The sequence below is a fragment of the Pinus tabuliformis genome, chromosome 5_1 (assembly GCF_031772625.1).
Source record: "Pinus tabuliformis cultivar Carrire ecotype Pingquan chromosome 5_1, CPIR1, whole genome shotgun sequence".
Lineage (NCBI taxonomy): Eukaryota > Viridiplantae > Streptophyta > Pinopsida > Pinales > Pinaceae > Pinus > Pinus tabuliformis.
This window is the reverse complement of record NC_142305.1, coordinates 201,871,189-201,887,711: the sequence shown is the minus strand read 5'-3', so window position 1 is coordinate 201,887,711 and position 16,523 is coordinate 201,871,189. Positions and strand designations below refer to the sequence as shown.

Sequence of the window (16,523 nt, the reverse complement as noted above, 5' to 3'; positions counted from 1 at the left end):
GTTTGTCATGACAGAGTTGTTGCAGAGTTTGAGTTACCATATGTAGATAGATGGGCAGACTGAACGGATTAATGCATTGCTAGTGGACTACTTGGAACATTATGTGAGGGTTGATCAGAATAATTGGCATGAACTCTTGGATGTGGCTTAGGTTAGTTATAACTTGCAAAATATTTCCACGACCGGGTATAGTCCATTTGAGTTGGTCAATGGACAGATGCTAGTTGCTCCACACATTGTGCCACCGAGGGGATTTTTTAGGAGTCAACATGCGAAGAGATTCTTGACAACATGGGAGGAGTCTTTGGAGTTAGCAGGGGTGCACCTACATGATGTTGTAGGGAGGATGAAGAAATGGGTAGATAAGGATAGACGTGATGCACACTTTGATGTTGGGGATATGGTTTTTTTGAGGATCACCAAATATCAGTTTCAGCCACCGAAAGGGACTGCGAGATCTTTGACAATGAAGTATGAAGGGACATTCTAGGTGAATAAGTGAGTTCAGGAAGTTTCTTATGAATTGGAGCTTTTGAACCACATGTGTTTGAAACATCTTGTGTTCCATATGAGTCAGCTCAAGAGATGTAGACTTTATGCACATCATCCTGAGAGGACAGCACCACCGACGAGACCAGCCAATGATTATGGATAGATCGAACTTGATTTTGGATAAGATCTTGTATCTTAGGACTACACATGTTAGGAGTGTTGCACAAAGGGAGTTCTTCGTTAGATGGAAGGACGCACCAGAGGAGAGTAGTTGGGAAATGGAGGATTCGTCGTGGAGATGGAAAAAGGAGATTGTGGAGTTTAAATATGGGTTTCCACGATCGATAGGATTGTTGAAGGTGGAAATGACTCATGGTGGGGGAGGATGTCAGGACCTCGAGTCGGCATCACCGCCCTCGGGTGAGTCAGGTGCCCCACACGGGCTCACATGAGCAAAGCACGACACGGGCATGCCCAAGTGCAACGGATGTGCGACGATGGGTGGGCGCATCAGGCGACACAACTTGACATCGTGGTGAGCTCACCCACACCGGGCATGAGTGAACCGAAGGCAAGGTTAGTCGAGCTACCAACTGTAAAGGCAAGTGTCATAGAGTTTATACGAAGTGGACGAGCCAATGTGCAGGCTGATGTTACACATTGTTGAGCAGTCATGTGTTGGGTCGGCTTGGTGGGATGACACCATCGAGTGACATGACCCTTTGTTAAACCAACTGGCGTACATCATATATAGAAACGGGAGTAGGCCGAGTGGGAAGGAGCATCGAAGAACTGTAGAACATACCATCTGAGTTCGTAGTGTGAATGGGATGGGTAGTCAAGTGCACAAAACGGTTGCGGTAGCGTGTTTGGGATGAACCCGCGGGTTAGGAAGTTCATGTAATTGCAGTAGTAGAGTTCGGTAGCACTCAGGTTTGGGAGAACATTGGTCGGTTTCAGCCATAGTTGTGTTAGACGTGCAGGCTGCGGACTCTGGTCACATCAGGCATGCAAGGATAACACGTTGCATGACCATGTGGCAGCTTAATACGATGGGTAGGTTGTGGATGTCACGCAAATTCATGCAAGGTCATTACAGGAGGCACACGACTTGGGTAGAAGTTCGACAAGTGCACCAGTAATGCAGAGAAACTCGGGTAGAGGCTGAGCTCAGGAAGAGTTGGCCCCCCTTAGTATATTATGTAATTTTTTACAGTAAATTTATAAATGCAATTATAGATTTGGAAAACTTGTGTTGGTCTCAGTTTTGCATGGTTGGTACCATTGTTATGTTTATTCCGCACATAACATATTAATAATGAAAGAGAACAATAATAATAATGGATGTAGGCGTAGTTTGAAAGACATGAACAAAGTTAAGTATGGATGTTTAGTTGGTGTTGCATGACACTCCGAACGGGAGAACTGACTCGGGGTTGTGACAGGTAGTGTTTGGGCTTGACATTTTCAACTGTGCTGTCTCCCTATGGTTTTACTGTCGGTTCTACGGGCAAGTGCATGTCCTTTTTGGGTGGCTTTGTGATGTGGCTGTGATGGTAGGGAAAATTCACCAAACTTATAATGGACTTTGACGTGTACCCGTTAGAAATAAATATTTTTAAAAGAAAAAAGTATAACTAGCTCCAATTTATAGTTTTAAACTTTATGGAGAGGAGTTGAGGGTGGAATCCACTATGGGGGAATTAAAATTTTCAAGAGGCATCCAGTAACGATCTCATTGTGGGCAAGAGGTATCCAATAATGATCTCATTGTGGGTGGATAAGTCCTTCTTCCATCTAATAAACTGGCTAGCTCCAACCAAAACTCAACTTAGTTTAAAATAAAAAATGACAAAATCATATTAATTAACAAAGTAGAGACATTGTAATTTTTATTTTTCATATGTTTATTGACTTAAAAAAATTTAAAGGTGGAAAAGGAAACTTCTTTAATATAGTGCACTGATATTCATGATTCATTAAAGGGAAGATATAAGTGAATGACACTATTGATTTTTAAAAGTGGAAAATGATATATTAATATCAATTATTTTATTAATATGGTTGTATTAGTATTAATAATATAAAAGATAAGATAAATTGTATTATTATTAAAGATTTTAGAATTTTAAATTAAAATTTTATTATTATTAAAATTAAAGTTATAAAGTAAGTATGTTATAATTCGTGAAGTTAAGGTGGGTCTCTTGTTCCACAAACAAGGGGATTTCATATACTAATTTGGCGTATGTATGGCTTGATAGTAACCTTAGAATTATATTATTATTATTATTATTATTATTATTATTATGGATGAAATAGATGAAGTTATTGTTATTATTATAAATGAAATACATGAAGTTATGTTATTAATTATAACGAGACTACCTAACTTTATAAACTTAACATAGTTAATTGATTTTAGTTTGGGTGCTTAGGAGGAATGGTTGGGATCTTGCACCCAAGTTCAATTCCCACAAGTGACATGATTATTTTTTACGTGATGGCTTCGAGCCTTTTTGTTGTGAATTGAATATTACTTTGAGAATCGAAACATGTGTATTCCTCATATGGAATGTAATACCCTTGCTAGCTTATGATGTAAATATGATTCAATTATATGTATCTCGATATTAAGTTGGTGTGTCGAAGTTATTTCTACAAGCCTGCATGCCTATGTACATGAGTATATAGAATTTGGGGCTAGATTACCCCAGAACGTGTTATTTTGGAAAAGTAGTCCGAAGGCCAAGGTTGTTATTATTGTAATTTTGTAAATTTTCTATATTAATAAAATAACAGTTGGTTGCATGGTTCACTCCATGAAAGAGTATCGGGGGAAGTGCAACTTCATGGATACAGGTGACGAGTATTGTGTTTTATGTTTGGGAAAAAGGCACCCGGGGACTCATGTGGCTTCAGGTAGGTGCCACATGGCAGACAAGGGCCATGCGGGCTACATAGAAGAGAAAGTCCATGCATAATGAAAAGTATATATTGTGTGAGATACCATTCGGAGGGGATTATGATTCATTACCACTATGGTGACTATTTTCAAAGCATGATGAGGACTATGATTATTTTTCCGAAGATTATTATGAAGAGGAAAATTATGATTCTGGTGATGATTTGGAGGACGAGTATGGCATGATAAAGGTTATGACCCAGTCAATGAACCCAGTGAGGGGGTTCTGGGAACTGATTGGGGATTGTTTTCAGTAAGTCACATGGATGGACTCTAAAACCGGAAATGGTCTTGATGGTTGGTTAGTGAGCCCTGGAAGGTGGGAATCTCAAAGGGATTGGCCATCTCAGAGAAGGGTATGCCACTTGAGTTTTGAACTGACTGGCAAACCAAATTGGTTATGGCCTAGAGGGTGCCTAGAGCCCTGGAGCAGCATGATTGTTGGGTTGGCACCTTGGTAGTTAGCTCCAAGGGTACATAGAGCCCTAGAGACTTTTTATTCAACAAGAGATGGGAATAGATTATGTTCCCGAAGATCGTTAGTTAATGTAGATGGAAGCGCGATCTAACAATTGTGGTGAGTATTTCCATCTCGAGACTTTTTTCCTCGGGATTTTTTAAATGCAATAAGTGTGCTCATTAATAAAAATTTGGGGTCTAGGGTTAAGCGTGGTGGACATGCCCTTGTTTTGGGACCCTTCTCCACATCAAGGGTGCTAAGGTTAGTTTGGGTTTTGGCATTAAGTCGTGTTATAAAAGAATTCCTCCAACAACATTCTATGAAGGGAATTTCCATGGCCCTTTCACATTTATGCATACACCCCCTTTTATATATTTTAATCCAGTGCCTCATAGGTTGGGACTTGGCGTGATTCCTTTAGGGTTTAAACTCTATTTTGGGTTCCACTATACATATATATAGTTTTGGAATTCTAATCTTAAGAAGGTTAATCCTTGGGGTCTGAAATATAGGCTAATGCACTTCTTTATTGGCATGCATCAATAAAGTATAATTTTAATATGTTTTATAAATGTTTTTTTTTTATATTTTATCAATTTGATAATCATAATTATATTTGATATATGAGTGATTGTATAGTTTAGATATTAATGATGTTTAATTTATGGTTTAACACTTAATTTGAATAATTTTTAGTTAAAAAATATGGGATGTCATTTATTTATAATTGAACTCAAAGATATTATTGCAATTTATTTTATGCATTAATCAATTTTCTAAGTGTCTTAGATTGTTTTTATTTTTCAGCATGTTAACTAAGTAAAATATAGGTAATTAATATTTGATGTGTGTGTGAATTTTTTTCTTATCAATCTATGTAGAAAGACCTTATTTTATAAGCATGGCCTCAAAGCTCCTATAAAGAATCATTTATGTTGTTGATAAAGATCGTGATCCCATACTATTACATGCAACAAATACCTTATAATTTATATTGTTTCTAAGCTCTTTGGGGATGAATGAACCACTTGATTGCATCCAAAGTGGTATCTCTAGCTAGAATCGCTTTCTTTTCATGTAAAATGGCTTTTATTTTCTTGAGTTATGGTCTTTTATCTTTAGTGATCATTAAAAAAGGAAATCCTTTTTTTTCCAAAGTAATAGAAAAGGGTTTGAATTAATAAGGTTGTGGTTGAATTGTATAGCTTAAAGATGCATTTAAAAGAGGGGAAGGTTTTATGGGAGGGATCTACTTAGCAAACGGATAGGGGATTCTACAATGTGAATTTCCTTGTGGCACTAAACTGTATTTCAAATCCTAGCTTACATGAGTAAAGATTAATATAATTAGTAAAAAGTTGAATACCAAAGCAATAAATGGTTAAAAGAGTTCAAGACGATGATCTTGAGTTTCATATGCCATTGTTAATGGAGGTAGGTTATACTTTTTCTTCTTAATTGCTTCTATCCACTCCTCTTTTTGGAATTGGAGTGCGATAACAAGGCTTGTTTAAGCTTCTTCTTTTACAATTTATTTACTATCTTCCTCTTCTAGGGGAGGTTGTTGGGGATTTGTTGGGGTTGGCATTGTCTAACTATTCTACGTTTTGAAGGTTTAGGTTGGAGTTCGTTGAAACAATTTTTTGTTAGATTGTGATTTGTTGTTTTTTCAAATATGTTTTTGAATGCATAAATAGATTCAACACCCTAAAAAACCCCTAGGGCACTCAAATTGTGTGGATTTCATATATCAAACTTGTGGCTCCAACAAATTATTACCAGATTTTGGGCAAATCTGGTCAGAAAATATGACCAAAAAACTTCCAAAAGGTAGAACAATTAAGAATTGTCTAACTATTCCATGTATTGGATTTTTTGGGTGGAATCTAACAAAAAAAATGGTTGGATTGTGTTTTTTTGTTGTTTGAAATACATTCTAAATGTATCAATAGATTCAACACCCTAAAAAACCCCTAGGGAACTCAGATTGTGCAGAGTCCACACATAAAACCTGTAATTTCAACAAAATCTTAACGGAGTTCAAGTAAATTTGGTTAGAAAATATGATTGAAAAACTTCCAAAACATAAAAAAGTTAGACAATGACATTGTTAATCCTATTAGATGGTTTGATGAAAAGATTGAGGAATCAGTGATTGTTCAGAAAGTGTTGATATCTATTCCCTTAATACTTAAGGAAAAGGTTTCAAACATTGGAGAAATGAATAATCTCTATACTCTAAAAATGGATGAACTTCTTGGAATCATCACTACATATGAAATGAGAATTGAAAAGGAGAATTCAATATTAAAGAAAGCAATATTCAAACTACCAAAGGAGACAAAAGTACATAAGGCCCATGCTTACTCCACTTATGAATCAAATGAAGAAGCAACTCAATTTTTGAGAAAGTTGAAGAGAGGATTTGGTAAGTTCAAAGGTAAGCTTCCATCCAAATGTTTTAATTGTAGAAGGATAGGTTATATTGTTGCTAAGTGCACATATGCAAAGAAAGAATATAGTGATAGTGAAGAAGAGCACAAAAAGAGAAGAAAAAATCATAAACACAAAATGGGAGGATACCTTGAGAGAAAATTTTATATTCCAAAGAGGGTAGTAGTTCATCAACAAAAGGTTATGTATCTTCATCTAATGGTGAAAAAGGAAAATTTATATTCATATCCTTGGATGCTCAGAATGCGGATAAAAGAAAACCAATAAGAGATAAAGATTAAGAAGAAGACGTTAAAAGAGAGGTAGATCCTGAAGGAGAACTAGTGAGTGCCTTAGAAGAAGTAAATAGATTCATAAGATCAAAAAACAGAAGGAGTTTTTGCAAGAATATGAAACGAAAGGTTATGATTATATGATAAAGCATCTAACATCCTCCTAAAGACACAACTAGAGAAACTAGAGAAGTAGAAGAAATTATGATAAACCAATGGAAAGGAAAAAAAAAATTATGAGAAGCTAGAAGCAGAGGTTGTTTCCCTAAGAAAAGAGCTAGAAAAAGAAACTGCTCAATTGAATCAAAGCCTAAAGTTTGAAAAGAGTAATGAAATATTAGATAATACTCTTAGTTGCCAAAGGTATACTTTAATCTAAAACATGTATTGGTTTATAAAGAAAACCATGAGACCTTCAAGGGAAAATCAAGCAAAAAGGAATCAGAAAAGGAATGCAAAGAAGAATCTAACATTTTTCTAATGTACTTGGAAATTCTATCATTAATGAAAGTAGTTCCATAAATTGAGGTACGAACCAACAAAGACATGACCCCATCAATAATATAAGTGGTACTAGAAGTGAAGTTAAGACCCAACATAAACATGAATTTTCCAAAGGCCCTATCAATAACATAAGCAACAACAAAAGGGAGATGAGAACCTATAGAGACATGATTTTTCAAAAGATTATATTAACAATACAAGAAAATACTCAAATGAAATAAAGGACTAGTAGAGAGCTGAGTTTTGTCATCAAGATAACCAAAATGGTTTCAGGAGATCAATTACCTCAAAAAGGCCTATTTCTTCCAAATATCAAAACTTATTTTTTGATTATTGCTTTTCCTATAGTAATTGTGTTCATAAAGCAATTGATTGAACTTATGAAAGAAATGATTATCTAAGAAATAGAAGTAGAGAATCCTCTAAGACCTCAATAAATGGCTATAGAAACAACAAATCTAGAAGTCCTTATGAAGGTGGTTTTAGAAGATACAAATCATTTGCTCCTCCAATGGATCATATTGAATGCTACAAGTGCAATAACTTTGCACACAAAACATGTGATTGTAGAAGCAATACAATAAGGCCTCCCAAGAAAGGCAAGGAAGAACATTTTATCAAGCATAAAGATCAATGCACATAGGTATAAGGAAGAAAAAAAAGCAGGAGGAATGTGATCTAGCTCTATATGTTCAAAGAAAAGATAACAAATGGTTTATAGATAGTGGATTAAAGACATATGACATGTGAAATGAAGAAATTTCTCTCTAAAGGAAATCAAAGGAGGTAGTGTCACTCTTGGAAGTAATGATTCAAGAAAGATCACTGGAAAAGGAACAATTGGTCTTGATAATGAATTGACTAAAACTAGGAATTTTCTGCTTGTTTAAGGTTTAAAGAACAATCTACTAAATGTAAGTCAAATGGTTGATTAAGGGCATGAACTCACATTTCATTCTAAAGGATGTAAAATAAGAAAAACAAGTTCAGGAAGATTAGTTGCAAATGACATTAGGTTTCCAAATAATCTATATGTCCTCAATGAAATCAAAAAGAAGAAAATTTTCTCAATGGGAGTAATATCCTTCTCAGCTCATTAGTAAAAGAAAATATAGCTTCAAGAGAAGCAAGAGGTCAGAGGTCTCATTAAGAAGATGGAATATCTAGAGAGTGAGTTGCAAAAGAAGAATGATAAAATGGAAAGTTTGCAAGATATGAATCAACAATTGAAATGGAAGTGAACGATGAACTTCAATTGGTAAGAAAAGTAACTATTCACAAAAGGCTAAAATAAACAATAAAGATCTAAAGAAAAAAGAATAAGACTGTTGAAAAAGGAATTGGATTTATGAAGTCTCAAAGCATAAGGCTCATGTTATATATAATAAGGGGAGTTGCAAATGAGAAGAAGCATTAGTTTAGGGGGATCAACCTTTTTGCTAAAAGATGAAAATTGCATATAAGAGAAACCATTTGCTTGAGGATGAAAATTGCAAATGAGAATAAGCAATAGTTTAGGGGGAATAATCCTTTTGATGCCCAAAGGAATAAGGTGTAGAAAAGGAAAAAGTTAGAAGCAGAAAATTTCAATGGGAGCCATTTCTTATTCCTGGTGTATGAAAAAAGGAGAAATTGCAAACAACAACAACATTAGCAATCATAAAAGGAGAACTTGCCAACAAGGAATCAAGTTGTAGTGAAAGGAATTGAGTAGCAAACAAAATAAAATTATAGACAAGGGGAATTTCAACGAAAAAGTTACAAATAGAAACAACAAGGAAAGCTAGCAGACAAGCATAGTTTTTGAGAAGTTGTAGTCAAGGGAGAAATATGCAGGCAGGGGGAGTAGTTCTACTGCAATTGATGTCACATAAAAAAGAATTTACAAAGAGAGGAAGACCTACAAATACAAGGAATATTACTCTTAGGAAAAATAACCCTTTTCCATTGATGTCAAAGGGGAAGAATATGCAGACATGAAGAGCCTTCAATAGAAATGCATCAATGTCTGGAGTATGTTTGGTGTTGCCATCAATGACATAGGAGGGGATTGTTGCATAATGTGTTGTCATTAATGTCAAGGGGAGATCTAGGAGGGTATATATATGTCATTGATGTCAAGGTGAGAGAGATCTAAGCTGGATTCATGAGATTTGTTTTGGGTACATGTCAAAGTTAGGAAGTGAATTAGATCTATGGGTTGCATGTAGTTCATCCCCCTTCATCTTGTGCACTACTTAATACAGGAAGGGGGTCTAAAATGCATATTATATGGTATGTTACCTAGTTATCATGTTCATTAATCATTGGGTACAATCCCCCCTACCCAAAAATTGTAAAACCACTAGGGGACCTACCTGAAATAGTTAATGCTAACAAATATGGACCAAATAAATAATGGACTTAAATTTTAGGATGAATGGACCCAAGTGTGTATCATCCCAAGGAATATCGACTCCCTAAAAGGAAGCCCAAATCTAGGAAATTCTCAGCCCAACCTCAAGAGCCAGAGCACTATATATATCCAAATGGCTTAGCGCTTTAGAGCATTAATTGTGGATTAAGGAATAAGTAGTGTGCTCAAAGGAAGCAAAGGATCAAAGTATGAAGTCTAATGACAATGAATGAGAAGGCAAAGTGAAAAAGCCATCGAGCAGTGTAAGGGTAAAGAAGAGGTCTAAGGTGCAAAAACCATCTGTAAACCAACATTTCTGTGAAACCTCAAACTTGTTTACAACACATATTTCTTGCAAAATTCTTCAGTTTCAAGTCACATTAGCTCCTAGTCTCATTCCTTAGTTACGAGGTTCTTAAGAGTAGCACTCAAGGGCTAATGCCCTCAATATATCAGTTATCAGCCTTTTTGGATAAGGCAAGGTTTTTCATTTATATGATATTTGATATCCCCAAACCCTGGTCTCCACTCCTAATCATGTGGTGCTAAAGTGTAGCACCGAAGGGTTAAGGCCCTCAGCATACCGACGTCTAGTCCCCCGGTAGCAAGGTTTCGCTTGCAGAGTTCCATTCCAGGCCTTAATGTTTTGCAACAAATCTCTTTGTTATTTCTGACAAGTGTTGATACTACAAGGTTGTCCTACCAAACCCCAGACTTCATTATCATGGTTGCACATTAAGGTTATGTCCTAACAAAAGTTATTTTGCAAACTTTCTCTTTGAATTTTCATTTCGACAAAGTGTCAAGACTCCAATGCCAACATTTTCAATTGACGGAACCATACGCCAAAATATTTTGCCACAGATAATGTCAATATTGGAACATATCCATATTTGGGTTTCTATAACATGTTCTCTAATTATAACTCGGGCCTGATATCTCAATATCAATTGACACTCGAGGTGTTGACCCTCCAATGGTCCTTACCACCGATATAGCGAAAATTGTTATATGTGAAATCTCCCAGTTTATCGATATCTGGTATAACTTAAACCATTCAGTCATAATGCAAGGTTTTAAGCGTTTTGCTAGTTTAGTGCCTGGGTGTTAAGGTTTGTATATTTGGTGTTTTTTAATTATGTTTGAAATTTGAGGTTTTGTCCAACACTTGGTAAACCATAAAGTTGGTGTTCTAGCATGATAAGTGCCTAGTTAATCAATAAGGGCATATGAAGTAGTTCGAAGGCCAAGTTTTGATTCAACATTATTTTGGTAAACACCTAGTTATAACATTGATCATAAGTATAGCTTGTGTTCAATGTTGGAGTTCTGGCAACATACAATAATAAGTGATAGGTTTTATCAGTGACATGTCTAAAAATTGGAATTGAAGGAAGCATTGATTATGTTGGCATAGTGTAGTAGTGATTGTTTGGGTGAAGGAAGCCCCTAGTTCAAGATATTACTATGAAGATAAAAGTTCAGAGATAGAGAATAGAGTTTAAGTCAGGAAACTAGATTGGACCAAGGCAAGGCATATTGCAAAACAAGTTACAAAGTTTGATCAGTGAAGATCATAATGCAGAGCAGATCAATTGAGCAGCAGATTACATAACAGTACAATGGAGTACATAATCTTGAATTGAGCAAACCATACACTAATGCAGATTACAGAGTTAACCATTGAATTGTAGAAGCAGTTTACAGACCAAATCTCAGAGCGGATTGGTGTCTCCTTTAGGTTGGTGCCTACAAAGTAGTGAAGGGAATTGGTGTCTCCTATAGGTTGGTTCCTATGAATTTGAAACTTGGGGGGATTAGTGTTTTTTGTATGTTGGTGCCTACAAACTGATGAAACAATTGGTTGGTGCCTACAAGATCTTTCATATAAAGAAGTTTTGGGGTTTTCTCCTGTAAAGTTTTTCACATATATCTTGTATTACATTTTCAACTTATGGTTGATGTTTTATGGGGTTTGGATGTTTAAATAAGTAAAAATTGTGAATCCAACATTATCGTTTGTTTCAATATTTTTTTAAGTATAATTACAAACTTGTGATTTTATTATAAAGATAAATCATGATTTGGTTGGTTGGGACCCCATAATTTTTAACTTTAAAGGATTAGACAACTTTTAGAGTAGATCATTTAAAACTTCATTTTTATTCCCATGTTTCTAACAACTTAAAAGAAGTCAAGAAATGGATCTTGCATGAGAAAATTATGTCCCTTACAATTTGAAGTATGCTTTGACCACTGTATTACCAAGTGGATGCTATGTTCACATTTATCACTCATACATGTGGAACTAGTTATGAGTGGAATTTTTTTTAAATATATAGGATCCAAATATTAACTTTAATCCACACTTGGGGCATGCAAAAACCCTAACTTTAAACCTAGATTATTATCATCACATGTTAAGCATTAAACCACAAAGAAAGAAAGTGGCTTTGTTCTTGAGTAGACCAAAGGAGTGGGATATCTAAGTAGAAGGATGAAAAAGATATTGTAATAGTCATTCATAGACCAAACTATTTATTGTGACTTTGGAGTGGGTCCACTTTCATTTGTGCGATACATTATATATTTGAGAAGAAAGAGCAAGCGTGATCCTCATTTTCTTGTTAGTTTTTCCTACATCAAATTTCCCAAGGTACAATTTGCATGGATGGTGTTCTAATTTTATTACCATAGCTTTTATCTTATATCCTCAAATTAATTCAAGAATTTGGGCAATATGCTTGTAAACATTTTAAACATAAGCATTCAATGCATAATAGAGTATAACCTCATGGTGCTTGCAATAGCATTTAAGTTATGTTGTGATCAATGAGATCAAGAGATCAATGTGTACAAATAAGTCTCAAACCATAGCCTTGATCGTTGAGTACAATACAATTTCAATGGATGACTCTAAGTAGAGATCCAACTTTATAGTTTACCTACATGGATGACAAGTGCTGGACGTTCAAACCTCAAAATATACTTTTATCGGGAGAAAACCTCAAATTTCAAACATAATTGAGAAACACCAAATAGGTATTGAAAAACACTTGTGTCTAACATGTAGGTATTCCATGACTTGTCTCTAACACCGCTTATACTCTAACAATATTAATGTCAACACTAGAGAACAATATTAACCTCTTAAGGAGCTAAGTAGCTCTAATTTAGATGGTGGCTCTTATGGGAAGCTTGAAGAGCTAGAGAAAGACAGATCAAGTTCTAGCATCATATTTTCCCAACTTCTATGGAAAGTGGAATCTAATCATACCAAGATGAGATCGATGTTACAAAATTGAATCAATATTTGTTATTATTAAAAATATATTTTAGTATGCATAACATAAAAACAAAAAAAAAACAAAATACATCACTTATTTAACTGACACAAATTAAAAATCATGCGAAAACTTATTAAAAAAAAAAACCTTTTACCAGATACACCACTAAAATAAAAGTATTTAAAACTATCATAATATCTCAACAATGTCATATTGAGTATATTAGCTTTACTATCAACAAAATTACATTGGAAAAAAAAAAACACACCACCAAATTCAAATACATACCATTTGACTGACATAAACTTCTGTGTATTCTAAATTATCCTTTTACATATAATTATAGCATTAATTAAATTTAAAACTAGTCACTAATTCAAATATCAAATTAATTAACATTTTACATAAAATACAACTTATCACACATACTAATAAGATATTTAAAACCATACACCCTTTTTGAATGACATTTTATTTACTATATATTAAATTTTACAATTAAAAAAATAAAAATCAAATTTTTTAATATATAAAAAATTCAAAATTCATGAAAAATATAAGTTTTACTGTCACTGTTTTACTTGAAATAGTCATCATCCCTTCTTCATAATGAAGAGACTAATGTAATAATGTAATTAAGAATCTTCAAATACTTTTTTTTACTGATATATTAATGAACATTCATAAGATACATTAAAGATCAACCCATAAAAAAAACAACTCTCCAGAATTTTACATATCAGAACAACAATTTAGAAACTACTTGTCAAGTATGTTTTGGAGTTGAAGAGCTCACTGGTTTAAAAAAATAGAAAGTATTTCAATCTTAAAAACCACTCCAAAACAATAATTTTTTTCTGTACAGACCATAAGTACAGGGGTTCTAGAAATGAAGGTAGAACTACAAAAATCTAGACTAGAAGTACAGTGGTTCTAGAAATGAAGATAGAACTACTAAAATCTAGAGATGTAGTAACACAACCATAAGCCCTAAAGTGATTATCTGCCAACTAAAAGCTACAGATCTGCTACTGTAAAAGAGGTAAATACAAGGATCTGAGTAAATCCATGGGAGATGCCCCTGCTATCTTTGAAATTGATAAATAAGAAGAAAAACTGCAACTGTAAAAGAGGTAAATACAAGGATCTGAGTAAACCCATGGGAGATGCCCCTGCTATCTTTGAAATTGATAAATAAGAAGAAAAACTGCACCTATCAGGGGAAAGTCCCCTGCTCCATGTAAGCAAAAATAGATACATGTCAGCCACCATTAATAGGCGCTAATTTCAGAAACTTTATGCTCATACGGGCCAACATAGTTAGCGTGCTACAGGAAGCAGGCTGGAAGTGAAACCCTAAATAGCAATACCTGTGATGTATCCGTCCTTACCTCCACCTCTTCCGCTTGCCCTGTCTCCTCTCTGTTCAAACTACTCAACAACGTTACAGGATTCGAACGCGGGACCATCGAAAGGCCGCCGTGAGTTGAAATGCCTGCAAGAAGAGTAGGATCTGCACATTCTTCATCAGAATTCGCCCTCCTGAGCAACTGGGATACCAAGAGTGCTACAGTCGCCATTACAGTCACCTCTCACAATAATAATTGTTTCTGTTTATCAGTAGTAGACAGTGCAGTGGGAGAAGGCCAAGTGATGAATAAATAAGAAAGGGAGAGCATGGGGATGAGGGTGTGGCTAGGGTAAGGCTGCATCTGGGTTTAAGATTTATTTTCAACTGCGCGCTGGCCCTGTGGTTTTTTCTGTACCATGGGCTGTCAAGCGGGAGACAGGCTAGAGGTTTTGGGGGTCAGTGATGGAGCCTATTTTGTTAAATTGAATGTGATGTTTGGACTATTCTATTAAAGGAATATAAGTTATTTTGAATTACAGTTAAATGCTTATGGGAACAATTCTATGTAATGTTGCTGGGTAAAATACGAACATGATGATTATGGCAATCCACTAGGGAGTAATGGAGGGGAGGATAAATCTGGTTTTAGTAATGTTACACTTTGTTAGTTGTGATTGTGTTTTAGAGGTTATAATGTTGGAGGTGTATTTAGTTATCAAGTTTATTTTTATTTCACATAGATTAAATTTTTTTCCATTCTTAGAAAAAAAAAGTTTGTACTTTAAAAGATTTGCTTTTTTGGCGGACCTAGAATTAAGATGGATTTAGATTACTTTATTTTTTTTAATTTATTTCTTTTATACATTTAGTACAAAAAATTCCCCAAATAAAATCTAGAATTAAGATACATTTAGTACAAAAATTTCCTCAAATAATTAAAGAGGGAGATTCATAATTTTTTTTTATTAAAACCATTTTTTATTAGAAAAATATATATACACTTTCTTTAACTCACTCCATTTTGTATATTTCTCTATACACTTACACATTTTTATAAAAATAATCATTTTCCATACACTAACACATACATACACACATTCACATTAATGAAGATGTGGATATTATTAGTGGCATTACAAATTCCAACGCTGCCAAGTTGGTTAAGTTATGCTTGAATTCCACATTCTTTAGTTTTTCACATGAATTCTATGCTCAGACATGTGGAGTTGCCATGGGCTTCCCTCTCTCCCTAGTCATTGCAAACCTTTTCAAGGAATACTTCGAGGCCAAGACCTTAGCCTCAGAGAACACTTTTTTGTCTGAAGCTTTGGAAGTGTTTTGGGGATGAAACTTGTGTTATCCGACCCCATGGATGTGATAAGTTAGAATTATTCTTGCAACATCTAAATAACTAGTATGACTTTATCAAGTTTACTATGGAGGTCGAGAGTAATGGTAGTCTTCCAATCCTTGATGTTCTTCTTTACAAAAATCATAATGGTTCCATTTTGCACCAGGTGTTCCGTAAAACGACTCACACAGAGCAATACCTCCATGTTGAGTTTCATCATCATCCTATGCAAAAATTAGGAGTGTTAAACACCTTGGCCACCCATGCATGAAGGATTTTTTATGAGAATCACCATATTGATAAGTGAACCCACCTGTTGGATGTTTTCAAATAAAATGGTTATAAAAATGTCAAGGCATCAAGGCCTTCCTAAAAGCAAGCCTAGGTCTTAGACCAAAAAGGGACCTTGTGGATCTTATCCCCAAAGTTCAACTTCCCTATATTCAGGGAACCACTAATAGGATTGCTCGCATTTTAAGAAAGAATCAAGTTTTTACCACCTTCAAACCTCTAAAAACCATTCATGGTTTGTTGAAGTTTGTTAAGGATCCTATTGACCCTTCTAGCCTGAAACACATTTACTTAATTTTGTTCTCTTGTGGTGCTCCCTATGTTGGTGAAATGGGTCGTTTTGTTAAACAGAGGATTCAACAGCATATTGTTGATATTAAACATTACATTCTCGTTCCTCTGCACTTGCTTAGCATGCTCGGAAAACCAAACCTCATATCTGCATTGAGGACTTTGGGATCCTAGCTAGGATAAACCACTATCATCACAGAAAGTTCGAGGAAACCATTGAAATTGAAAAGCACTATGGCAATCTGAATAGGAATGAATCATGGTTGGAAGATTAGTAGGAATTGGATACCTACACTTTCCTCCGATTTTGCATCCTCTCCCCCTTCCTTTCCGTTTTCATTTTTATTCGTTCTCTTATATTTTTGGAATAATTTTATCTTTATATTTAAGGTTGCTATATAGTGTTATAT

General features: G+C 34.8%; 1 protein-coding gene across 1 annotated transcript; it reads right to left on the bottom strand.

The window, feature by feature from the left end:
• Positions 1-13,538: 13,538 nt before the first annotated feature.
• On the bottom strand, positions 13,539-14,654 carry LOC149164097 (uncharacterized). Its single transcript, XM_089430858.1, has one exon. The coding sequence runs from the start codon at positions 14,407-14,409 to the stop codon at positions 14,158-14,160; it is 252 nt and encodes an 83-aa protein (XP_089286984.1). The 5' UTR covers positions 14,410-14,654; the 3' UTR covers positions 13,539-14,157.
• Between the last annotated feature and the right edge of the window lie 1,869 nt (positions 14,655-16,523).